The sequence below is a fragment of the Stenella coeruleoalba genome (genome assembly GCF_951394435.1).
Source record: "Stenella coeruleoalba genome assembly, chromosome: 5".
In the NCBI taxonomy this organism is placed as follows: Eukaryota; Metazoa; Chordata; class Mammalia; order Artiodactyla; family Delphinidae; genus Stenella; species Stenella coeruleoalba.
Window position 1 is genome coordinate 135,997,946 of NC_137150.1, and position 24,631 is coordinate 136,022,576.

The following is a 24,631-nucleotide window of genomic DNA, read 5'->3' on the forward strand; positions in this document are numbered from 1 at the left end:
TGGTGCTTTCCTGGAAACGCCCATGCCTGCAAAGCAGGGTCCAGTCCAACAAGGACATGGCCCCTAGGCCTGCGTGCTGTCCTCTGTGGGGTGTGTCTGGAAGTAGGTGGTGTCCGAATGTCGGGGGAGCAGCTCCAAGGTCATGTGGCTCTCTGGAGTGACCCACAGCCTCCCAGAGGTCACTCAGCCACCCAGCCGCACCCAGGGGCGCGAGCCGTGGGGTTAGCACAGGCACCCTGGACCAGGAAGGCCACAGACAGGTTTCTGCCCACGTGAAAGGCCCAGCAGGGTCCGAAGGAAAGGACCTTGCTGGGGGCGAGTCTTCCTCGAGCACAGGGTGCCCCCGAGGCTCCCGTGCTCAGCCTCCGTGGGCACGAGCTGTCGCAGGGACCCTGCTCTGGACGTGGCCACTGGCCTCCTGGCCACCAGTCCCCACAGGCAGCAGGTGAAGGATGGGGCTGGCTCCGGTCTGATTTAAGCCGCCTCCCGTGTGAAGGATGCTCCCCAGGCCAGGAGGGTCCCCCGGTCCACAGTGCACCTTTTCCATACTTCACTCCTGCTCAGGACGCCCCCCTGGCCTTGTTGGGAGACAGCTGGGCGCTGACTGAGAAAAGGCAAACATTTCTGTGTGAGGGTAAGGTGTGGGCTGTGCACAGAGATCAAGGTCCTGTCTCTCCCTGGCAGGTGTGTACCTATAATACACCTTACACCTTCACCTCTCAACCTCCCCGAAGTCCTAGAGAAGATTCCTGACCCCTCCCTTCCTTTCCGCGGCAGGTGGAGCTCACGGGCAACAGCATTTATGAGTACATCCATCCTTCCGACCACGATGAGATGACTGCTGTCCTGACAGCCCACCAGCCTCTTCACCATCACCTGCTCCAAGGTATTTCCTCCAGACGAAAAGAAACCAGAATGAACACCGGACGATGCTCTTTGCTGTGACCCTAGGGCTTAGTTTCCCATGATGCCCAGCCAGGTCTCTCCAGCAAACATGCAGGGTCCACCAAGTGGGGATTTGTTTTTCTGCTTCTGTCCTTTAAAGCAAATACTGATACCCTTTCACGTGCCAGAGACTGTGAGAGGTGCACGGTAGGAGACAGAGAAAAGTGGTCCAAGGCTTCCACCCCAAGGTGCTCTTGGTTTAGAATGCCAGCGACACAGGTCTAGACCTGGGCCTCTTAACCAGAGCGTCCGAGGATAAAACTCGGGGCGGGGGGCATGAAATTGCACGGGGAAAATGACATCTTTCTTCCCTCTAGGTGAAATCTAGCACTTCCTTTGCTTGTAGATTGTGGACAGTAAGCCATCTCACTATCACAAGTACCTGTGGCTTTGCCTACAACAAGATTCACAGATATTTTCATGTCACCTTATGGTTGTTTCAGGTATTTAAACACATCGGTTACGCTCACCACTACTTTGAAATTTCAGGAGCTGAGAGTCTGCCAGGATCTTGTTATTTAATGTCTTAATAAAGTAGCACATGTATAACCACAGCACCGCTTGTTGGAATATTTTGATGTTTTTCAGTACAGCTGATCCCCTTTGTAATCTCATATATTTTATACTCTCAGAAACGTTATTCTGGGAGGGGATCTGCAGGTTTTGTGCCACAGCACGAGTCAGTTAGGAAGCCTTGGTCTAGACGGATGAGGCAGGTCTGTCTTGCTGACCTGGCTGCGTTTGGCGACAGGAGTTTTCTCTTGACAGTCTCAACATTTAGCACGTATTGTTTTAAGCACCTGTTAGAACAGTTGTGGCATGGCTGTTTAGTAAGGGTGTGGAACACGTCTTCACACAAATGACTTCTTAACTTACAATTGCCATGTGTGCTAGGAAGACACAGAAGAACTTATTCCAGGGGCCCTGGCCTTGTAACTCCCTCTGATGGCCCAATGAGACCAACCAGTGCGCTGACCAAAGGGTCTCTTGTCTGCTTTGGACTATGGTATCCCAACTCGGCCAAAATCCCCTAGTGAGACACAATGCCAAAGAAGAAGTGTCAAAAGTGATGAGAATGGGGTAGCCGGCCACAGGAAAAAAAAAAAAAATAGGTTCCATTCTTATTGCTTCCTCCTGAGATGGGCCATTCTGAGGCTAGGAGGAGAGAACACATATAGCACACTCAGTTTTAAAACCCCTTGCAGGGCTTCCTTGGTGGTGCTGTGGTTGAGAGTCCGCCTGCCGATGCAGGGGACACGGGTTCGTGCCCTGGTCCAGGAAGATCTCACATGCCGCAAAAAAAAAAAAAAAAAAAAAAAACCCTTGCAGATCCAGCTCTGTGGCCCCCATGTTCTAGCCCCAGAAATAGTCACCCTGTGTCTACCAAGGAGGGAGACTGGTTTGTCGCTTTCTGAAATGAGATGGGGGCTTAGTTGTAGCTATGGCCTGTGGTGCTTAAGTCCTTGGAAATGGTCCGGCTGCATACATGAACAGGAATACGACTCCGAAGAAATAATTTCCAACAAAATAAGGGCTAGGAGAGCACATTGCTTCCGAATCTAATGCTTTCACTTTGGGGTTGTTTAAAGTCAGACAAAGACAGCTGGAACCTTAGAGAATTCCTCAGAACACTGTGGGGTGTGTGTGTGTGTGTGTGTGTGTGTGTGTGTGTGTGTCTGTGTGTGTTTAATTGAAGTATAGTTGATTCACATCGTTCTATTAGTTTCAGGTGTTCAGCAAAGCGATTCGGTTCTATATGTATTCTTTGTCAGATTTTTTCCACTATAGGCTTTTACAAGATATTGAATGTGTTGTCATTGTTTTAAAAAAGTTACAGTGTGTTAATTGCACGGGAGTGGGCTTTCTGCCAGTAGCTCCGGTTTCATTTTACCCTTCCACGTAGTAGCCTTTAAAAAAGTGTTTAGAAAATGACAGCAAATGGGAGTATCGGGAGACCCGTCCAGTTTCCTGCAGGGTCCACGTCTAAGGTGGGCCAACAGTACAGGAGGAGAAGGTCTGGGAGACGTGGGGTCTCCCACTGACTCATTTCCACAGCCAACCGAGTGTTCAGGCTCTGAGGGTCACAGCACCTGGTTTTCACCTCATCTGCAGAGCTGGTTTTCTGTGTCTGAACTGGCCTCCTTGTTTTATGGTAATTGTGTGAGAAGTGGGCCCTCCCCAGAACTGGATAGTTAATTACTGGGTGATGGTTTTTACACCTGAGTGTGCTCTTCTGGAAATGGGGTAGACAGGCCGCCATGTTAGAGGGAAGCCTTCTGCCTCCAGACCCCAGCTGTGCAGAGAAACTGTGGGTAAATATGGCAGCCCCTCCAACTAGGGGAGGGGGGCCTCTGAGGTGATGCCCTTATCTACACTGGGCAGTGCCCTCGGGGAGGGGCGGAAGGCCTTGCTTCCATTCCTAGCGGTAACCTTTCTTTAAAAATTAATTTATTAACCACCACCAAAGAGCTGTTTATTTAGAGTGGAATGACCTCGCTCTCACCCTGGGGCGAGGACAGTCTGCCATCCGTGCCCAGAGAGCTGGTGTCCGCTCACTAAAGCAGAGGGTGTTTCCTTGGGGGACGTTTGCGCTTGCAGTAGTGAGGTTGGAGATTTGTGTGTGCGGCCTGCGACAGGAATGAAGGAAAGGCTTTGGGCCAGAGAAAGGGGCGGAGGGGGTGGGCGTCCATCCAGGGCTGTAACTGAGGGTGAAAGCTTTGATCTGGCCCAGTGGGTCTGCTGGGTCCTTTGCCCCATCCCACGATGCGGGGCAGTCTCGGTGCCCATGGCCGTGGGCGCACTGGCACAAGGGGCCCTGGGGCCGGCTCCCTCTGCCGGGGAAAGGCCGGCACTTCTGGTTCTCAGTCAGTCAGAGGGGGGACATCAGATGCTTCTGGGCTTCCTAGCAGGCTCGGCCCAGGGCTGGCCAAGGCGATGCTCCTGGCACCAGGCCTCTCTGTGGCCACCATCAGGGGACACGGCAGGTTGAGCAGGGCTGGGCTGCTGCGCACGGATCCTCACCTTGGCCCCAGGTTGGCGTTTAGCAAGGTCTTGCTGTGGCCATGTTTCGGGCTACCCCTTTCTGGAGCACGTGGAAGCTGCGCCGGGTCCTGGCCACCGCCTCTCTGGGTGGGGTTCTGGGTGGACTGGGCCAAGGCCTCTGGCTGCCTGATCTGGTCCAGAGGGTTTATTGGGAGTGTTGGGATAAAGTCAGGGGAAGCATCGTGGGACAGTTTGCCAATCTAACCTCACGCCTGCTTTCAGAGTATGAGATCGAGAGGTCGTTCTTTCTTCGAATGAAGTGTGTCTTGGCGAAAAGAAACGCCGGCCTGACCTGCAGCGGATACAAGGTACCGGGAGCCAAGGGCTTGCAGGCGGGAAGGGGCAGCGGTGGGTCGGTGGGTCTTCGCTGTGCTTTGCTCCACGTTCAGGAACGTCTGCAGACAGGAAGGCACCACTGCCTAATGTAGAACTTTCTAGGGACGCTACTCACGGCAAGTGTGAGAGCTGGAATCTTACAGGGATATTCCAGGCAGGCTGGATTTCGTTGTCTGAGGCCAGGAATCAATGGGGCTCAGGGTAGAATTTGACCTTGGCACCTTCAGGTTCTACATTGCACGCAGGGCAGTACTGCTGGGGCAGCCGTGCCTCGACTTCCTTCTGCCTCAGAAGAGAGAGGGTCGTCAGCCCACCACTCTGGGGCTAGAGGTGGACGGGAGCCTTTTTGCGGGAGAATTTGCATAAAAGGAGGGAGGGGTGGGGTGAAGAGAGAGGGAGGGTCCTGTGCCTTTGCCCTTTGTCCTGTCTTTCTGGAATGCCCCTCCCCCCTCCTACCCATCCCAGGGTCCGCCTTCCCTCAGCCTCTCTTCAGCCCTGCTCCTCTGAGCCTCAATGCCAGCTCTTCCCTTTGACCATTACCTCACTCTGTTTCACAGATTGGGAGATACTTTTCTTATTTGCTGTCCCAGACCCTAAACCTCAGAGGTGGAAGCCTCCAGCACCACCCTGCACCCTGTAGATATTCTTCTGGAGACTTGGGTCCTGAGATGTTTCTGACACTTACTAACCGTCCAACTGTCTGATCTTAAGTAAAACACATCACCTACCTTGTCCTCAGTTTCCTCATCAGTAAAATGGGAGAACAGACTCCAAAGATTCTAAGATTTGTTCCAGGCCTCAAGACTGTGAGTGTATTCAGGAATCCTGAGGAAAGCTTTTGAAAAGAGGGTTTAAGATGTTAGCTGTTCATCACTGCTGTTATGATGATCGTGATTCTTTCAAAGATTTTACTGGGCTTCCCTGGTGGTGCAGTGGTTGGGAGTCCGCCTACCTATGCAGGGGACACGGGTTCGTGCCCCGGTCCGGGAGGATCCCACATGCCGCGGAGCGGCTGGGCCCATGAACCATGACCGCTGAGCCTGCGCGTCCGGAGCCTGTGCTCCGCAACGGGAGAGGCCACAGCAGTGAGAGGCCCGCGTACCGCAAAAAAAAAAAAAAAAAATTTACTGACTGTAACTGGTGTAAATGCTTCAATATTGAAGCTTAGGGCTGTACAGATGTTTCCGTTTGATATTTGGAACACTATACATTTCTCCTGTATGGTTCTTGGCTACAACAATTAGAAGTGTTTCTATATAGCCACTCTGGAGTTTTGTTTATTACAAGTGGATAAAATCTTGAATTATAAATAAAGTAAATAAAATAAAATAAGCATACGTTCAAAATGAGGACTTTTTTTTAAGGGACTTCCCTGGTGGTCCAGTGGTTAGGACTCCACAATCCCACTGCAGGGGCCACGGGTTCGATCCCTGGTCGGGGAACTAAGATCCCGCATGCCTCACAGCCGGAAAAAAAAAAAAAATGAGGACTTTTTTGATTATACTGAAAGAACTCTTCATTTACTGGAGCGATACAGCTTGTCAAACTATTTAAATGTCAAGTTAGCAATTGCGAAATTCAATCTCATTGGGAGATGAGCTTTATAGTTACTGAAGTGAACATTATGGAACAAGTGCTCAGCTCCCCAAAATGCCATTGTTGTGGCATCTAATTGCAATGGCCGTCAGTTAATTACGCATAAATGCATCATACAGCAGAGAGTCTTCACTTGTGGAGTTACTGGGATAGTCAATTGCATAAGATAACTCTTATATTTCATGACGATATTGTTTCCTAAGAAAGAAGCATAGTTCATTTCTTCCGAGCAGTGAATCAGATGTCTGTCAGCATGTTCGCTGCACGGCTCAGTAGAGGCTGGGCTGGGGGAATATTCCAACCTGTTCCAGAAAAGAAGCAGGCCCAGAGCCAGGAGCGGTGGGTACCAGTCTGACCTCTGGGGCACCACCCGCTGACCCTGCCTGTGCTTTCCCAGGTCATACACTGCAGCGGCTACTTGAAGATCAGGCAGTATATGCTGGACATGTCCCTGTACGACTCATGCTACCAGATCGTGGGGCTGGTGGCCGTGGGCCAGTCACTGCCGCCCAGCGCCATCACTGAGATCAAGCTGCACAGCAACATGTTCATGTTCAGGGCCAGCCTCGACCTGAAGCTGATATTCCTGGATTCCAGGTGAGTTTGGCACCTGCTGCTGCAGAGTTCCGGAAGATTCTGATGGTGGAAACTGGCCCCTGAAAGCTACACTATTAAACCAACATGTAGCAAGCAATAAGCTGTACTAAGAATATGAATTAGAAAGAGATTTAGTGAAAGAATTAGTATCGACCTTAATCGTCCAGGAGAGGCTGGCCTCTCCAGCTTACAGGTACTTGTTTTATTTGTTTATATTTTCATTGTCTCACTGGAGTTTGAACTGGAAATATGTGTTGTGGGCAAAAGTTAGCCTTTTGAAGATCCATGAGGTCAGGATTCTGCCTTGTGTCTCCGTCAAGTTGGTAGGACTTTAAAACAAACAGAAAGTCTCCACTCTGAGCGGTGTGTGTTACTGCGAGGGCTTCCAGCTCCAGCTGGCGGGCAGCCGAACTCTGCGGTCCCTGCAGGGCTAAGGCAGCGAGCAGAGAGGGGGCCTTCTCTGGGGGGAAGGCTGGACCCACAGGTGCCCGTCGGCAGCTGGGCTGGGAGGGCACCTCCGGCTGACGGGGAGGGCGAGGCTGCAGCGTCCCCAGAACTGTCTCCCACTTGGCGAGGCCCAGCAATTTGAGAATCTCCTCTCAGAGAGAGGAGGGAGGGTGGACGAGGCAGAGGCACTGACCTGTCGTTTCACTGGGCCTGGGGAGGCGTCTGTGCGTCCCCCGAGGCAGGCTGCGGGCCTGCGGGGCCTCCCTGGGCTTCCATTTCCTTTGCCCGTTTGGCTACTCACAAGGATGTTAGGAAAGATGAAGCTACGTCGTAGATGGGAAGCATTTGTAAAAGTGAAAAGCCTGATACACCTGCAAGGTGAGTCGTTGTGCCTCTTGGCCTTTAAGATTCCTCAACTGTACAGACGGAAACGAGTGTTCAGAGACCCAACTCCTGACTTTTGGTGTGTGGGTAGCTGAGCTTTCTGGGAGACAAGTTTTACACACACACACACACACACACACATTTTCCTGTATATCCTGAAGCTAGGATGTATTGATTTTTTTTCACTTTTTAAAAATTGTGGTAAAATATACATGACGTAAAATTGATCCTTTTACCCATTTATGGAATAAAAATAAACTTACCTGGTTACGGATAAGAGGTGAAGACACTAGCCTAGCTCATCGTGAATGCATCTCAGAACCATTCAGAGGTAGAGAAATGACAAGGGTCGGCCTTACAGGGTCGTCCTCACGCTCCCAGAAACTCCAAGCAAAGAGGAAATATGACCCCTTGGGGGAAAGATGCCGGCAGCTCTTGGGAGGGCCAGACGCTGGCAAGGGCTGTTTTCTTGCAGTAAAGACGGAGGCACCTGCAGGGAGGAGCTGGGAGGCTGGGAGCTGCTCCAGAGCCGGGCGTGGGGTAGGCCTTGCAGCACGCAGGGGCAGAGAAGCTCTCTCCAGACTTAGGAGCCACTTCGGAAAGTGGACGGCAAGGGCTTCTTCCCTGGTGGCGCAGTGGTTGAGAGTCCGCCTGCCGATGCAGGGGACACGGGTTCGTGCTCCGGTCCGGGAAGATCCCACATGCCGCGGAGCGGCTGGGCCCATGAGCCATGGCCGCTGAGCCTGCGCGTCCGGAGCCTGTGCTCCGCAACGGGAGAGGCCACAACAGTGAGAGGCCCGCGTACCGCAAAAAAAAAAAAAAAAAAGTGGACTGCAAGAAAATCTGACTGTCCATGTTCATTATTTTAGAAATTTGGGAGGATACGACGGGTTTCTCCCTTGTTTTATCTCCCAGTTTTTCTTTGACCATCCCGGGAAAAGCCTCTGAGTTTTGGTGAATCCTCTAGAAGAGGAAAGAGGGGCGTCTCCCCAGAGGAGAGATTTCAGGTCTCCTCGAGTTGTTTAATCCACACAGCTTTGAAACGTGAGGGGCAAATCTGGGAGCTTTATGGAGGAGGTTATATGAGTTTAGCTCAGAGGCCAGCTTGCTCCTGAAGGGAGCCTCTGCTTCTGGGTGTAAGGGCCGTACCCCCGAGGTGAGTAGTAAAGCAAGGTGGCCGTCTCGAGGAGGACTTCCTGTCTCTACAGAAGCCCGTGAAGTTCTACTAAGTACCAGGAAGCTTTTAGCAAAGCCTTGAGGTCTTTTCTGAACCCCCGTCGTCTAGGAGGCCCTGAAGAATTCTTCACACTCTGGTCTGCAGTCGGTTGCAACTCGATGGTCTTTGAAAGGCCACTGGGCTGGGGGACAGAACTGGCCCAGTGCCAGAGGGTCAGTAGAAAGGCCTGGCAGGGTGATGTCAACTCCCACATCCAAACCCCAGAAGCCACGGCGAGGGGTTGGCCTGAAGCCCAGCAGCCCCAAAGTCACAGGGGCCAGGGTCGGAGTCCTGGCAGGAGGGCCCAGCTGGTGCCCCCCCGCCAGCATAATCCCAGACAAAACTGAACTCGGCGTAACCTGAAATCTGGTTCATGGGGGTTTTGTGGTATTTCACTTTGAAACTGTAGCTGGTGCTTTTGCTAAGGATGGGTGAACCCGGCGATGTTTGGGGTTTGGCAAATCCCTCTGACAGGTCTTCAGACACTAGAAGGTTGGAAAAAAACAAGAGGGCAGCCTGCCAAACCCTTCCCTTCCCCTTTAATTTTTAAAGCCAGTGTGTACTTTGATGAGAAACTTAATACATGTGTTTCTGATTCATTTACACATTCGGGGCCGTTGTTCTGAAACTTTACGTCCAAAGGGTCTGGGAAGCCTCTTTCATCCCCACACCGTAGAGATGCCTGGTTTTCTTTTGGGGGGAAGCCAGACGTCTCAATTTTCCTGCCACACGGAGTTAGACTCCAGTGGGGCCTGAAGTTCTAGGTGGCCCTTGGACAGGTCCCCCGAGCCCTGAGAGGCTCTGGCCTGTGCAAATTCCCTTTCTACCCACCTCCAGCCCCAGCTCCTTCCTGCCCTGGAGGAACACCATGGAAATGTGTACACCAAATAGTGAGTGATTCCATGGAAATATGAGGCTCACAGAGATTTACGACCCAAAGCCTGTGCAGAGCTCCCCAGAAAGGGGAGTGGGTTAGGGAATGAAAGTGAGGTCAAGTTTCCCCATTTAATTTACAGCTAACATTTCAGATCTGGGCCAGCAGGGCCCCTAGGCCCCGTCACCCTCAGTCCCCACTGACTTCTCACCATGGCCTCACCTCCTTTGGAATCCCGTCTTGTCTCCACTTTCATCTGTTCTTGAATGTCTGTCACCAAGATGTTAGGGCCACCTCCTCTGAGGGCGTGGCTCCCAGCACTGTTATCCATGGCCTGGGAATAGGTACCACGGCCGCATGCAACTTTCACCGACGGGTGGAGCGATCCAAATGCTAGCGATGATGCCGTCTTGGGTGCCGAGAGCCACTCTTCTTCAAAGAACTGAAGTGGGAAATGAATATGCCTGGGGCTTGATGAGAATAAAAAATGGGCTATGGTGAATAAGCACAGGGAGAATGCTTCCATTTCCACAGCGAGCTCGATAAGCCTTGCCTTCAGTCACGACAGTTTGGGGTGTCATTATACTATTTTCTGGGGGAAAACAGTTCTCCACCGATAGGAGTCTTAAACGTCTCCAGCTACTCCCTAAATCTCATCTGCAGGAATCCCCCAATCATCATAGCATCATCCTGAGACCCACTGTGCCAGAGAACAGTGTCCAGTGTGGATGGAGGGTAACAGGTTCACACACACAACAGGCAGGATGTGGAACCAACCCAAGTTTTCCTCATCAGGTGAAAGGATGAAAAAAATGCGGTATCTACATGAAACAGAATATTCTGCAGCCATAAAAAAGGAATGCCATCCTGGTAGATGCCACAACATGGATGAACCTTGAAAACATGTTAAGTGAAAGAAGCCAGGCACAAGAGGTCAAATATTGCATCCCTCCACTCAGAGGAAATATCTAGAGGAGACAAATTACTAGAGATAGAACGTAGAAGAGAGGTTGCCAGGGACTTGGGGAGGGGGAAGTGGGAGGTTATTGTTTAATGGGTGCAGAGTTTCTGTTCGGGGTGATGAAAATGTTCTGGAAATGGAAGTGGTGATGGTCATACAAGTGAATTGTACACTTTAAAATGGTTAAAATGGTTAATTTTATGTCATGTATATTTTACCAGAATAATTTTTAAAACTTTCACACTGGACTTTCCCCCCCCAAAACCCCAGCGAGTGGGCTCTGTCTCACCTTGGTAGCTCCTCCCAGTATCAGTATCAAGTCCACTCTTAAGCATCCTCTGATAGGCTTCACCTTGAAAAGGTATTGACCGTTTTGAGCCATTCCAAACCTTCCAGCCAGTGGCTTCAGAAGGACATTCCTGCTCATGACGAGTGCTGTGTCGTGCACTGGGCTGGAGCTCATAGACTTTCTTGTAAAAAAAAGATCATTCTCAGTTTCCAAAATCAACACTCTCTCCACCCACCCCCAAGCCTTTTAGCACTTGATTAGTTGGAAAAACCAATGTTAGTTTAAATGAAACGCAATCTGCAGGGCATTGTAATTCACGGAGCCACTGCCCTCCCCCAGGGTGACCGAGCTGACTGGGTACGAGCCACAGGACCTGATCGAGAAGACCCTGTACCATCACGTGCACGGCTGCGACGTCTTCCACCTGCGATATGCGCACCACCTCTGTGAGTACTGTGCTCACCCTGGCCAGGAGCCCTGGCAGCCTGGGAGGGAGCGCCGAGGACAGAGTGGGGGCAGCGTCCCTTGTGTGATGCCATGACTACCCATCATGTACCCACGAATCTTAAACATCAAGCCTGTCTCCAGGTAGCCCTTGCTTTCAGCACAGGCACTCACTGTCACTTCTCAACTGTCCAGTGAAACCCTGGCAGGTGTGGGATGATGTGGAAGTTGCTGGATTCTATTCAATAGATTATGGATTTGGAACCTAAATTTCTCTATGACGTCTGGATAGCAGTTGTGGATAACGACAACAGCAGTAGAAGAACTGATACTTACAGGGCCCTTACTAATGTCCGGCACTTGTTTGTTTAAGTGATTAAATCCATTACCAACCAAGTGAGGGAGGTTCTCATGTTCACGATCCTCCCTTTGCTGTTGAGGATGCCGAGGTTCAGAGAGGTTAAGCCACGTGCCTATGGTCACACAGCAAGGAGGTGACATAGCTGGGAGCTGAAACCAGTGAATTCGGCCTCCAACCGCTGTGCATCATTGGTTGGGAAGCTCAGGGAGACCACAGGTTTCTAGGATGGGAGAACTCCACGTAGAAAGAGAAAACCAACAGTATTCCATTTGTCAACAGAGGAAGTTTGGGGAACATCTGGATGGGAGGGTGGAGGCGCTCATCACTGAAATGGTGAAAGAAGTAACACTTTTCTTATAGAACCAAATCGAGGCAGCAAATAACTGGGATGCAGTAGAATACCTCATCTTCCCGCCGCCCAGCCCCCCCATGCTAACGGCCGGTCCAGGGGTGCTTGTTAACGGGGTACGGGGGCTGGAGGAGCCAGATCTTCTGCAATGTGGCCCGGGTGGCACGTCCTCCTTCTCGCTGTGTGTTGACTAAGAGGCATCAGAGGACAAGATGCTGGTGTTGGTTGCAGCTGGGCGACGGGTCCCGGGGCTGCTCGCTCCTTGGCCACGCCATCTGCCTGGCCGTTTGGTGACAACTGGGACTCAGTTAGCCCGGCAGTTACTAGGGTATCTCTCTCCTCGCGAGTCACTAAGGGCAGAAACCTGTGACAACCAGGAGGTTGGCTGGGCAGACGCCATCAGCTTTTTTCTGCTCCTTGTAATTCACAACAGCATGGAAAAGCCCCCGTGCATGCAAATACGTGGAGTTGTGAGCGGCTTTTTATGTCTTTTTTTAAAAAAATGGCCAAATCACGATCTCATGTAAACATCCCTGACCTTCTCGAAGCCCAGCTTGGTAGGAAGCGGCTGCCTATTGTTTAGAAGGGCTCCGTAGGGCAGGTCGCTGATACGGGAGCTAGAAGTCTTCCTTGTGTGAACGGGGCAGGAAGTGTCAATTACAGAATTAGGTCTTCGGGAGACCTGAAAGGCAGGGCGGGCGGTAGAGGGGAGCCGCTGGGAACGTGTGCTCTGGAGTAAGGGGGGTGGAAAAGGCACCTGCTGGAGGCTGTGCACCACTGAACAGTCTAGAGGAAAGGACAGGCAGTGGGTGGGGGGGAGGGCACGGGCAGGGGAGCAAATGGGAGGGTTCACAGCTCCACACCTCCCTGCCACTGTCAGGGTGTCTGAGGAAAAGCCCCAGCCCTGGGGGTCCCAGCCCCGTCCCCTGAAGCAGGAGCACGGTGAGCCTCTCTCTCCAGCACAGGAGTTGAAAGCAAACCCTTGAATTACACGAAGGGAGAGTTATTTTTCAAAGCAGGGCTGAACTGTGGGAAAATAGCCTGTAAGCGCAGAGAAAGGAAGCTCACGGAACTAGTCTTTGTTTCAAATACCACTTTTCATCTCTCGCATTGCATGGCTAACAGAGGAGCACAGGGGTTTTCAGGGGGAACAAATTCAACTTGTGTTTTGGAAATGTAATGAAGCCCATGGTGGTGGCCAGTGGGAGGCTGCCGTGTCTCTGACATGGACCAGATGCTTTTCGCTTAGGAACCAGAGGGGCGCTGGGCCAGGTGGGCCAGGTGAGGCTGGGAGGAGGAGAGGCCTGTCTGTGGGTGGGACAGGCCATTGGGTGCTCAGGCCTTCAGTGGTCCTGACCACACGATGGGTCTTCAACTTGTCCACCAGGGGCCCCTGTCTTCCTGAGCTCATCCGACTTCCTAAACCTACCGGGGGGGTTTATTCGAGAGGTCTCCTGTGATTTACGCGATGAATTCGCCTCACTTCATTCGGAATTGGGGATTTCCAGACTTTGCGATTATCGCAAGGTTCCTGAGAGGGAAGTGCACACGGGCTTCCAAGGGACACGCAGAAAAGGCGGAGGGTTTACACGCCAGAGGGAGCACGGCTTTGCCAGATGAGCTAGAATTGGTGAATCAAAGAAAACAGAAAATAGCAGTCTAGGCAATGACTGCTACTGTGCTGTGACTCTGACCTTCACCATGGCCGAGAAACCACCGCGGGGGCAGCAGGTGCAGAGCACAGGGCAGCGAGGCCGGGGGACGGCGGCCATGGCCTCGGATCCCACCCGTCTCCCCTCCGCCAGCTTCCCTGCCCCCCCCATGTCAACGAAAGCCGAGTGACAGCCGGAAACAGCTGGGGCCTCTACCCACGCGTCAGGTGGGAGTGGGTCTCCTGGAGCTCAGCCTCGGCTCCAGCCTTGGAACCGTCTCCAGACGTCCCTCAGGGCAGCCGACACGCTTCCCCGAACGTTACTTCGCCTCCAGAGCTGGACGAGGAAAGGGAAGACAGTCTGCAACCAGGGCAGGTGTTTGGAGGCGGGTCTTCAGGGCGTGCTGTTCGGGAGATTTTGAAATCTCTCTGTCCGGTGGTCCCTGCGGCCTCACTCTCCTTCCCGGGCTTCCCGTTCCTGCCTCTCCCCACCCAGGGATGCTTGGCATATCTTTAATTTCCTTGAAACACAGGAGCTGAGTCTGAGGTTCAAGGGCAGTGGTTTATTTGGACAGTGGCTGAAGCAGGGGCAGCGAATGGGAAGTGAGGTGCGGAAGGGAGGGAGCCATCGAAGGGGCGTGTCCGGCGGCTGCTGCCACAGGCCACCGGCCCCCAATCCGCCGGGGACCCTCGCAGGCCAGGCAGGACATCTGCCTCAGCTGTCGCACTGAGGAGAGAGGGAGTGGGGGTATTTATACACTCCAGGCATTGGCTGAGGCTGCTCTTGGGGTGTTGTACCCCTTATCTGCCAGGGGCTCAGGCAAAGAGCAGCCTCGGGGGGGAAGTGGGGCCTCAGGGTGGAGGTGGGGCCTCAGGGTGGAGGTGGGGCCTCAGCATGGAGTGGGGCCTCAGCGGGGAGGGGGGCCTGAGGCCAGGTTGGGGGGCCTGAGGCCAGGTGGGGGGAGCCTGGGCGGGAGGTGGGGCCTCTGGAAGTTTCTGGGGCGTCCGTGGTGGGGGGAGGGGTGTGAGGCGGCCAGTCCCGAGTGAAGGTCCACCTCTTCACTGCGTGTCCTCAGCTTCGTCCCCTCCCTGGCTCCGTGAGGCACCGTCCCTCCACAGGCTGCCCCTCGCCTGTCCTTGCGCACGTGGCTGTCCCCTCTCTGGGGGCCTGTTGCTCCCACTGTGCAGGGCCCCTGCTGGATGGCCGGAGTGTCGTCACACTGAAGCTCCCGCCCCGTGAGGGCTGAGGCGAGCCCCGCACCCTGTCCGGTTCTGTTTCCACCCCCGGCTCGGTGCCCAGGCGGGGCCGGCCTCTTGCTTCCGGGCAGTGCTCTCCCTCACGCTGCCCACGTGCTGTGCGGTCTGCCAGTCAGGGCAGGCTGCGGACGAAACGCTGCAGACCGGGCTTAAGGTCAGGAAGTCGGCAGGGCTGGTTTCTTCGCTCTCCTTGCTGTGTAGACGCCCGGCCTGTGTCCTCACGTGCTCTCCCTTCCGTGTGTGTCTGGGTTGCATTCTCCTCTTCTTCTAAGGACACAGTCATACTGGGTCAGGGCCCACCCACGTGGCTTCATTTCACCTGATCACCTCTTTGAAGGCCCCGTCACCAGACGCAGCCGTGTCCTGAGGTCCTGGGGTTGGGATGTGAACCTGTGAATTTGAGGAGAGGACATAATTCAGCCTCGCCTGAGTGGTGGGCACGGTCCCGTCCCACCACTTAGCTGGACATCCCGGCTTGGGGAGGGCAGGTGAGGGGACCGAGAAGGTGGGACGCGTCCCTTCACAAGGTGACTTTTCGGTCCTGTTGCCGGCTGCTCTGGTGGCTCAGGGGCCCGGCCGAGCCTCCCGCCCTGCAGGCTCCCCTCTGGCGACTGGACCTCGAGTCCTTCAATCTGACCACAGCCGGAGCTGGCCTGGGGGCTGCCCCCGGGGCCTGGGCACCCACGCGGCTTTGACTGCTTCCCCTCCATGTACCACAGCCTAAGGCGGCCGCGGTGACCCACCCGCTGGGCCCCTCAGGCCTCCAAGGCCCCCAGGGAGCCTCCGGGTCCTGGGAGACGTACAGACCGACTGTCTTGGCAATTGATCAGGTAACTCGGCTCAGGAAGAAAACGAACAGTTGCCGACACCCAGGACCCCAGGAAGCTCGCTGTCCGGTTTGCCCGGGCCACGCTTTCTCCACACCGGTGTCCGAAACCCAGGAGCCAGGCGAAGGGCTCTGCTAGAGGCCTTATTGGATGTAACAAGTGATGGTTCTGCAGGACCGTGGTCAGCCATATGGTTTCCACACATTCTTCAAAACATTATCTTAACCGGCAGCAGGCGTCCACGAGGTCTGAAGAAATCTCAGCCCCGCAAGACAGGGAATCAACGCCTTCCAGAAAGTCAGCCGCGTGAACAGGAGCGGGGCTGGCCCTTGTGGTCTGGGGGAGCACAGGCTTCCAGGGCCCAGCTAGATGGGGGCTGGGATGGCCCCGGCACCTCAGCCTCTGGTCAGTGTGGTCCTGGGCATTCCCAGCTGAGCTCTCCAAGTGAGTCTGTGCCAGGGCTTTCCCCAGAACCTTCTGTAAGGAGATCCTCTAGGGGATCCTCTAGGGAATGTCTTGGACCCTCCCAGCTCGTTCCCGGCTCACTGCCTCCTGGTGGCTGAGGGAAGGCCCTAGCAGCCCTGTCCCGTGGCCTTGGGAAGGTCCTCCCAGCAGGGGCCTGCCTCCCTGCCTCCCTGCTCCCTTTGCAAAGCATTTGGGAGACTCTTGTATATGGGGGGCTTGACCTGCAGGTCCTCAGGGTGGGCAGTGTTTTAGAAGAACCATGATGTCTACATGGCTGTTCATCCGAAGTAGTTACGAATTTCACCTAGTTCTCTAGGTAGGACCCTGTCCAGAGTGGGCCAAGCCCAAATGCCAAAGAGAACACAGGCTGTGTCCAACTATGAAAACATTTCAATGTCACAGAAAGGCTTTGGAGCCTGAATATGTGGTCCACATATTTCAAGCAATAACTGTTACAACAAAATTATAGGATGGCTGGTGTAGACCCATGGAAAACGCACTTTAAATGACGTACAGGGGCCACAAACCCAAATGTTTATGGGGCCGGACATGTAACATGAATGTATGAGTGGGTGCAGATGGGGCAATATGGAGTGGTGGAGCTTGTGGCAAACTGGAGAACACATGACCCAGCCAAAGGCATTCTGGGTAACAGCAACACTATGCCACCAACAAAGCACATCTGTGGACACATGCAGTCCATAGGATGTCAGCTTGCAACCACTCTGTAGCACAACTGTGGAACAGGGACAAAGGTCTTCAAATAGAAAATACAGTTGAAAGAAGTTTCCAATCTACCGTGAGGAGTTTTGATTGACATCACAGGGAGGCTGGCTTCTGCCACTGGCCTCTCTTGCCTCTGGACTGGAAATGGATGATGGAGTTTAATTCATATGCAGATCCTTTCTAGATGCTCCCCTCTAAAAGAGTCTGGAGGTAGAAGCAGCTTTGTCTTCCTGACGAAGGTGCAGGGAGCCTGTGCATTAAGGGGGAGCCATGAGCAATGAAATGGGAAATAATCGATAATAGAAAGCACAGTGCGATCCACACGCTGTCCTGCTCCCTGGGAGCAGTTTGGACATTTATAGGTGTGGCTTGATGGGTCTGGCTGAACCCATCTTCTGTGGTCAGTGTCACTTTGCAGATGTTGCACAATGCAGCCCCCTGGAAGTTCTTCCCCCCCGGCTTTCCAGGTCTCAGTGACCAAACTCCCTCCAGCCCCAGGTGTAGAGCAGGGGCATGGGGGGGTCAAGGACACCGAGACCCGCTCCCCAAAGGACCACGTGGCTTGTCTCCAGTCTCGCTGACTGTGCTCTCCCTGAGGCTCTGCTGGCAGAGACGAGAGCCAGGAAGAGCACGGGGACTGCACTTACATCTTCCCCACAGGGGTGGTTAGTTTCCTGTGGCGGCCGTAATCAAATACCACAAGCTGAGTGGCGTGAAACAGCAGCAGTGTACTGTCTCACAGTCCCGGAGGTCAGCGCGTCGGCAGGGTCATGCCTCCTGTGGAGCTTCTGGGAGACGAGCCTTCCCGATTCCTCCAGCTTCTGGTGACTGCCAGTGGTCCTTGGCTTGTGGCCACAAACCCCGGTCTCTGCCTCCATCTCCTTCTGTGTGTCTGTGTCTTCTCCTTTTCTGTCTCTTATAGGGACACTTGTTATTAGAATGATAGCACCTTGAGATCCTTAATTACATCTACAAAGACCGTTTTCCCAAATATGGTCACATTTGCATGTTCTAGGGGTTAGAATCTAGAACATGTCTTTTGGGGGGACACCATTCAACCCACGACAGGCATTTTTGGTGTCCTTTTCAGCTCTTAAAATTCAAAACAGAAATGGATATTATGCTTGAGGCCAAAGTTTACGTTCCTTCCAGAGGCCAGCTCGTTGACGTGGCTATGCCTCCAGGAAAGATTCTGGAACCAGGAGGAATTCTGGAAGAACCAGGAAGGCCATCCATTTTTCTGGATAGTGTATTTGTGGAAGTAGACATTCCATTCCAGAGTGGCCTCGGTAAACTGTGACCACTGGCTCTCATCTGGATGTCAGAGATGCTGCATCCCAGAGGAAGGTGCAAGGGCAGGGCCTCTGCCTGCAGGAGCTGACAGCTTAGGGGGCATCTCCCCCCTGCCCCCATGCACCACTAACTACTGTAAGCAGGGCCTTGCTTCTTAGCACCCTGGCCTGGGATCCTTCAGACAGATTATTAAATTCAACAGATGGGATGAGGAGCTAGAGCAAACCGAAGAATGTTGTGACTAAGTGTCTAGGATTTCACCTTGAATTGATATGCTCATTGTTGCCATGGGTCACAGAGAAGCAAAAAGAAAAACCAAAAAATTAAAAAAAACTACATCGGGCTTCCCTGGTGGCGCGGTGGTTGAGAGTCCGCCTGCCGATGCAGGGGACACGGGTTTGTGTCCCGGTCCGGGAAGATCCCACATGCCGCGGAGCGGCTGGGCCCGTGAGCCATGGCCGCTGGGCCTGCGCATCCAGAACCTGTGCTCCGCAACGGGAGAGGCCGTAACAGTGAGAGGCCCGCGTACCGCAAAACAAACAAACAAACAAACAAAAAACTACATCTATGTTTGTTTGGTCTCTGTATCTAAAGCTTCATCGTAGAAGACTCAGGGAGGGTCAGCGCTAATAAAATCTCTGCAAATCCTGCCATTCGAATCCTCATATAAAATATTTGGGATAACTATTCCAATAGTCATTGCATTCAGCTTAAGATGACTATGGAGAGATTTTAGGAATATTGTAAGAAATAAGGGGAAGTATAAGAAAAAGGAAAAGTATAATGTCATAGTCCCAGGGGCCTTACAAACACTGCAAGGAATAGAGGTCCTTGAGATCAAAGCCAAAGAGATTAACAGGTGTTTCTGTTGAAGAAAGAATGACATCTCGGGAAAGCCACAGATGGGAACCTCAGTTTGATCATGTTGCCTCTCTTTGCGGGGCCATAAGCAAATTGGTTAACTGAGTCTCCCCTAAACATTGGCCCACACCCACCCCCATAAGTAGCTACACAGAAACTTCGAGAGGCCGCTGCCCCCTCCTCACACAATGGCCCCTGAGAAATGGGAGTCAGAGGACGTGGCTCGGGCCCCAGCCATGTCCTCGAGCTCTGTTTTCCTGGTGATGCCCGCCTGCCACGGGTGTGTGCAGGGGAGTAAATGAGGCAGTGTATGCGAAAATGGGCTGGAAATAGGAACCTTGTATTTCGTTGTTAAAAAAGCAGTCCTCACAAGGAAAAGAAGCACTGTAGAGGCGCTTTCCTACCAGCATGGGCTACACTCTTCAGCATGACCTTACTTCTGCCAGCTGAGTCCAGGGACATGCCGATGGTAAGCCTGGGAAGAAAACAGCAGGTCCTGCGCTGTTCCAGAGCCCGGCCTCGGCGTCTGGGCTGGACGGTGGTTACACGTTTGACCCTGGCTTCATCCCTAGGGGGTGTGGGGCCTCATAGACGTTGTATTTCCACTTCCCACCCCCAGACAGACTGCTTACCCATGTGAAAATTAACTAAAATTTCATTCTGATTATAAAACGAATACCCCCTCCTTGTTGGAAATTCAGAAAATCAAGAAAAGAAAATGAAAACTACCTGTAATTTCATCAGTCTGATAAACGAGAGCTAGTATGTCGAGTCCTTCGCGCAAGTCTGCCACTGTTCTAAATCTTCACACGAACGCTCTAACCCTCACAGCAACCGATGGTGTAGGGACTGTGATTATCTTCCTGTTATAGTCGGGGAAACCGAGGCACAGGGAGTTAGCAACTTGTCCAAGATCACATAGTTAGTTGGGCGTGTATATGTGTGTGTGTGTGTGTGTGTGTGTGTGTGTGCGCGCGCGCGCGCACGCACACACGTTTTCATATTAGGATTATACGTTATGCAGTTGAGTCTTGTCTTTCCTTCATTTAACGTTGTGTCATATGTATTCCCCGTCATATTACAAATTCTTATCAGTCATCGTGTTAGTGACTGCTTGGTATCCCATCACTTATATACCCTCTTCCTTATTATTAGACAGGTAAGTCTCTCCTTCCTTTTCTCCTGAATTAGAAGCAGGACTTCAGGGAATCTCTTTGCCCTTGAGTCTTTCTTTGCATTACTCATAATTCCCATAGGAGTAACTCCTAGATATGAGATCGGTGTGTCAATGGGTATGAGCTGCGGATCCAGAAGGACCTCACCAATTCACCTTCCTCCCCACAGCCCGCCCCCTGCTCTCCCGAAGGCCCTGAGGGGAATCAGTGCAGCTTAGGTGCCCCTGGAGGCTTTGGAAGTGGGCTGCCTAGAGGTCCAGAGTTTGTAGCCCTGCATAGAAGATGGGCCTACAGGTCCAGCTTTCAGAAATTACACAGCCAGGTAGAGGTCTCTCCTACGTGAGCATCATAGGAAACTCGTGGGCCCAGGGAGAACTAGGGTTGATGGGAAGAAGTATAAGTGGCAACAGAGTGACAAACAGTTTCACTGTGAGCACACACATGTTCTGGGGACAGCAAAAATCAGCAACAATGTGACACTCCTTGAATGCACTTAACTTACTATTGGGTTTAAATAACTACATCACACACACACACACTTCCTTCCACCTATTATGAGTTTGGGGGATTATAACGTAATTATGGCATTTTGGAAACTAAAAAACAAAACCAATATTATCACTCTGCCAGGTGCCAATGTTGTCTGGGGACTAATTGCTTCTCCCAGTGAAAGCAGTGACAATTAAATTCGAGTTCTTCACAGGGGAGGGGAGAAGTTGCTCCGTGGACCCCGTGAAATCGTAGGCAAAAATCTTGCATGTGTGCCCGTGCGTGTGAGCACACACACGCACGTGTGCATCTTCCTGTGGAGAAATCCCACTCCCTTAGTCCAGTTCTCAAAGGTGTCCTTGACCCCAGAAAGGTCCAGAACCTGGGCTGTAGGTCAGCTGCGGGGGCAGCCTCCTCCAAGGCGGGTGAAGGGCCGCCTAATCATTCCCCAGGACTCATGTCACCTTGTGCTTGCAGTGCTGGTGAAGGGCCAGGTCACCACCAAGTACTACCGGTTGCTGTCCAAGCTTGGCGGCTGGGTGTGGGTGCAGAGCTGCGCCACTGTCGTGCACAACAGCCGCTCGTCCCGGCCCCACTGCATCGTGAGTGTCAATTATGTCCTCACGTAAGTCAGACGCATTTGTTTCTCTCCTTGCTCTCTCCTTCTCCCCCGGCCCTCATCAGATCGCTCCCAGAAGCACCATCTCTCTCTCCCTCTGTCTTTCTGGAACTGTTCATTTGTCTCCTGTTTTGTTTTACTGAACAATCTGGTTGTCTGGGAAGGGCTGAAGGATTCCTGTATCAGCACTGAGGGCCGGGTGTGCCCCGAGGCTGAGGATGGGATCGGACGGCCCCGGGTGAGGGGGGTGAGTGGGCAGAGGGCGGGCGGGCGATGCCCCCCATCTTGAACAGGATGGAAAGGGGGTGCATATCCTGGACCAGGAATACAAATTTATACTCTTTGGGGCCACAGACGTTTAGGTCGTCCTGCTGCTTCTGCCATTTGAGACAGGGGCTATCTCCCATTTTTTCCTTGTCTTCCTACGTAGCCTGTTGTAAATGATAGTGAATATTTAGCGCCTTTAAAACTCCAGAACGTTAAGTTCAGTCGCAGTTAAGACCAGTAGAAGCAACAGGACCTAAGTCTACCTGGGACCATATGTTCCTCTCCGCCCAACGTGGCTATTACGTGTTAAATCACTTTGCACCCAGCCCCACCCTGAACAGGGTCCTCTCTAATGCAGTGAGGTTTTAGGCTCTCTGTGCTTTCACAGAGTGAGTGCCAGGTTCCTGGGGGTTTGGGGCGGGGTGAGAGGTAGGTGGTGTTTTTTTTTAGGGCTAGAGTGATTTTAGCAAAACTGTACGGGAGAAAGCATTTTAGTCCTTTAATGATTCTACCTGAGCAAACAGGCCCAGGTGGGCTAGGGCTAGGGCTCTGGGCAACTTCCCCTCCTGAGAATCTGACAGTGCCGAGTTGGCTCTTTAGGGCAGGAATGGGCCCCTGGTGTGGAAGTGGACAAGGCTGGAAGCCAGGCTCCTGGACCGCCAAGGGTCGCCACTCACACCTCCCTGGTGCTAAACAGGGAAGCAGCTGGGCCACAGACACTTAAACTGATCAGTAGCATTTCTGTCCTTTCCTTTGTGCCCTGACACCCTGCCTAGTGGCGAATGGTGTCCGCAGGAAACGTGCGTGGGGCTCACGCGGTGGGAGAGAGCCATGCTGCGCTCCCTCTCTTCCTGCCGAAGAACACGGACATCACTCGGCATCTCCCGGGGGCTCTGAGCTCGAGGCTGTGGGGTGGCTTTTATAACGAGGGTGGGCCGTCCCTCGAACCCCAGCCCCATCCACTTAGTGGAAACGACACAGTGGAGCTTCTCGAATGAACTCGCCCTGGGGACAGTCCCGGAGCCCACCCTTCCTCACAGCCCGTGGACATGACCTGTCCCCCTCTTTTGTTCCTCAGGGACATCGAATACAAGGAACTGCAGTTGTCCCTGGACCAGGTGTCCACGTCCAAGTCCCAGGACTCCTGGAGGACCGCCTTGTCTACCTCACAAGAAACTAGGAAATTAGCTAAACCCAAAAACATGAAGATGAAGACAAAGCTGAGAACAAACCCTTACCCCCCACAGGTAACACACACCACCTGCAGGGGCTCGGGGCACCTGGGCACCTCTGATCGCACTCAGGGCTCTCCCAGCCCGGGAGTTTCCCTGGGATGTCCCGCCCACAGGGTGGAGACGCGGCCTGGGGAAGGCAGGCAGAGCTACCATCCAGGGGGATGAGTCAGGTCTAGGAAACAGACTCCACTGGGGAGGCTGATCAGCTGCTAGAATCCATGTAAACCTGGCTCAGAACACTGGTGCCTCGTGTTTCCATAGCACTTGATTTTAATGGAAACCTTCCCTGTCTCTTAAAGTCTTCTGCAAGCTCTCAAAAGGCGCGAGTGGCTGCATGTATCTGGTGTGTTGTCACTTGGGGTGAGGAGATCTCTTTCCACCCAGAGGGTGGATCCCCGGGGTGCTGTCTCCTGGGCACCTGTCCCCGGTGGGACCGCGTGCTGGTGGCCGGGGTGGGCCCAGCCCTGGGATGGGGCGGGCACTGTAGGATTGGAGAGCGGTTGCCGCCGGCCCCTCGGTGAGCCCTTCATCCGTCTTCTTCGCTCGGCAGCAATACAGCTCGTTCCAAATGGACAAACTGGAATGCGGCCAGCTCGGAAGCTGGAGAGCCAGCCCCCCCGTCCACACCCCAGTTCCCCCAGAACAGCAGCTCCATTCAGAAGGCGGCGACCTTCTGTACGCCCCGTCCTACAGCCTGCCCTTCTCCTACCATTACGGACACTTCCCTCTGGACTCTCACGTCTTCAGCAGCAAAAAGCCAATGTTGCCGGCCAAGTTCGGGCAGCCCCAAGGATCCCCGTGCGAGGTGGCACGCTTTCTGCTGAGCACGCTGCCGGCCAGCGCCGAGTGCCAGTGGCACTATGCCAACCCCCTAGTGCCGGGCAGCCAGTCTCCAGCTAAAAGCCTTTCCGAGCCGCCGGTGAACCCTGCTCGGCACAGCCTCGTGCCAAACTACGAAGGTGGGTCATGTTTGCACGAGGGAAGGGGGCAGGGCTGTGCACAGCGCTGTCGGTGGGTGGCAGATGGAAAAAGAACCCTCACACTGTGGGCAAACTTTCCCTTTTTTTCTGCTTCTAAGTGGGAATGGCTGTGCTTTCCTGCCCTCACTGAGAGCGCTTCACGAGGGTGGCCGAAAGCTGGGCAACTGAGCCGGTGTGCCTCGTGGGCACCAGGGACAGTATAAAGGGCAGAGGAAACTGGGTGTTCGGCCACCCTCCATAAAAATCCTGGCCCCGTTTGCTCCCCAAAAGGGAAGCAAACTGATTTTCCTATGTACTGAGAACCCCCAGCTATATTTATTTTATAAGATTACTTTCTACTCCACCCAGAAATGAACATGGAACACTATTGGTTTTCTTCCCATGCCAGTTTTCGAAGTGTGGGAAGCGGTGGTGGAAAATCACAGGCTCAGGGACAGAAACGCCACTCACCACCCCAGGGCAAATAGCAAAAACCGTCCAGGACTCAGTTTCTTCATCTGTAAGACAGGAACATAGGCCATGGCAATTGCCTACCGCAGGGCTCGGCACACAGCCAGCTCCTCTTGGCGGCAGGCAAGCAGAGGTCCTCTGTGGGGGTGCCACCAGCTGCCGCGGGCCCAGCAGACTCCTGCCTGCTCCTTGGGACAATCCCAGGCAGAGGGTAGAAGGTGGGGATTGAGGGTTAGCTCAGCGGGGTGTGTTCCTGTTTCACCCAGACCTAACTACTGCTCAGACTGTAGACGAGGTTTGTGCAAATGTCCTGCGGGGACCACTAAATCCCAGAGAAGAGTCACCTGCGTAAGGAGAGCTCCCTGGAGTCCCCCTCCCACCTTTCTCTCTTTGCAGGCAGCTGGGGCTCTCTGCTGCTCCTAGGGCTGCTTTGTGAACCTCTTGCTCTGTGCTGTGACCCAGTCTTTACAAGCCTGTGAGATAAATTTGGTCTCC

General features: G+C 53.3%; 1 protein-coding gene across 1 annotated transcript in view; it reads left to right on the plus strand.

The window, feature by feature from the left end:
- The window catches only part of SIM2 (SIM bHLH transcription factor 2), a gene marked incomplete at its 3' end in the record, with an annotated part of 44,832 nt that overhangs the window by 18,500 nt on the left and 1,701 nt on the right, over window positions 1-24,631 (plus strand). The window contains exons 4-10 of the mRNA XM_079922923.1: window positions 778-886; window positions 4,210-4,295; window positions 6,317-6,516; window positions 11,027-11,133; window positions 21,063-21,210; window positions 22,550-22,718; window positions 23,257-23,665. Of these exons, the coding sequence (XP_079779049.1) occupies window positions 778-886; window positions 4,210-4,295; window positions 6,317-6,516; window positions 11,027-11,133; window positions 21,063-21,210; window positions 22,550-22,718; window positions 23,257-23,665 (1,228 nt within the window). The remainder of the gene's footprint in view (window positions 1-777; window positions 887-4,209; window positions 4,296-6,316; window positions 6,517-11,026; window positions 11,134-21,062; window positions 21,211-22,549; window positions 22,719-23,256; window positions 23,666-24,631) is intronic.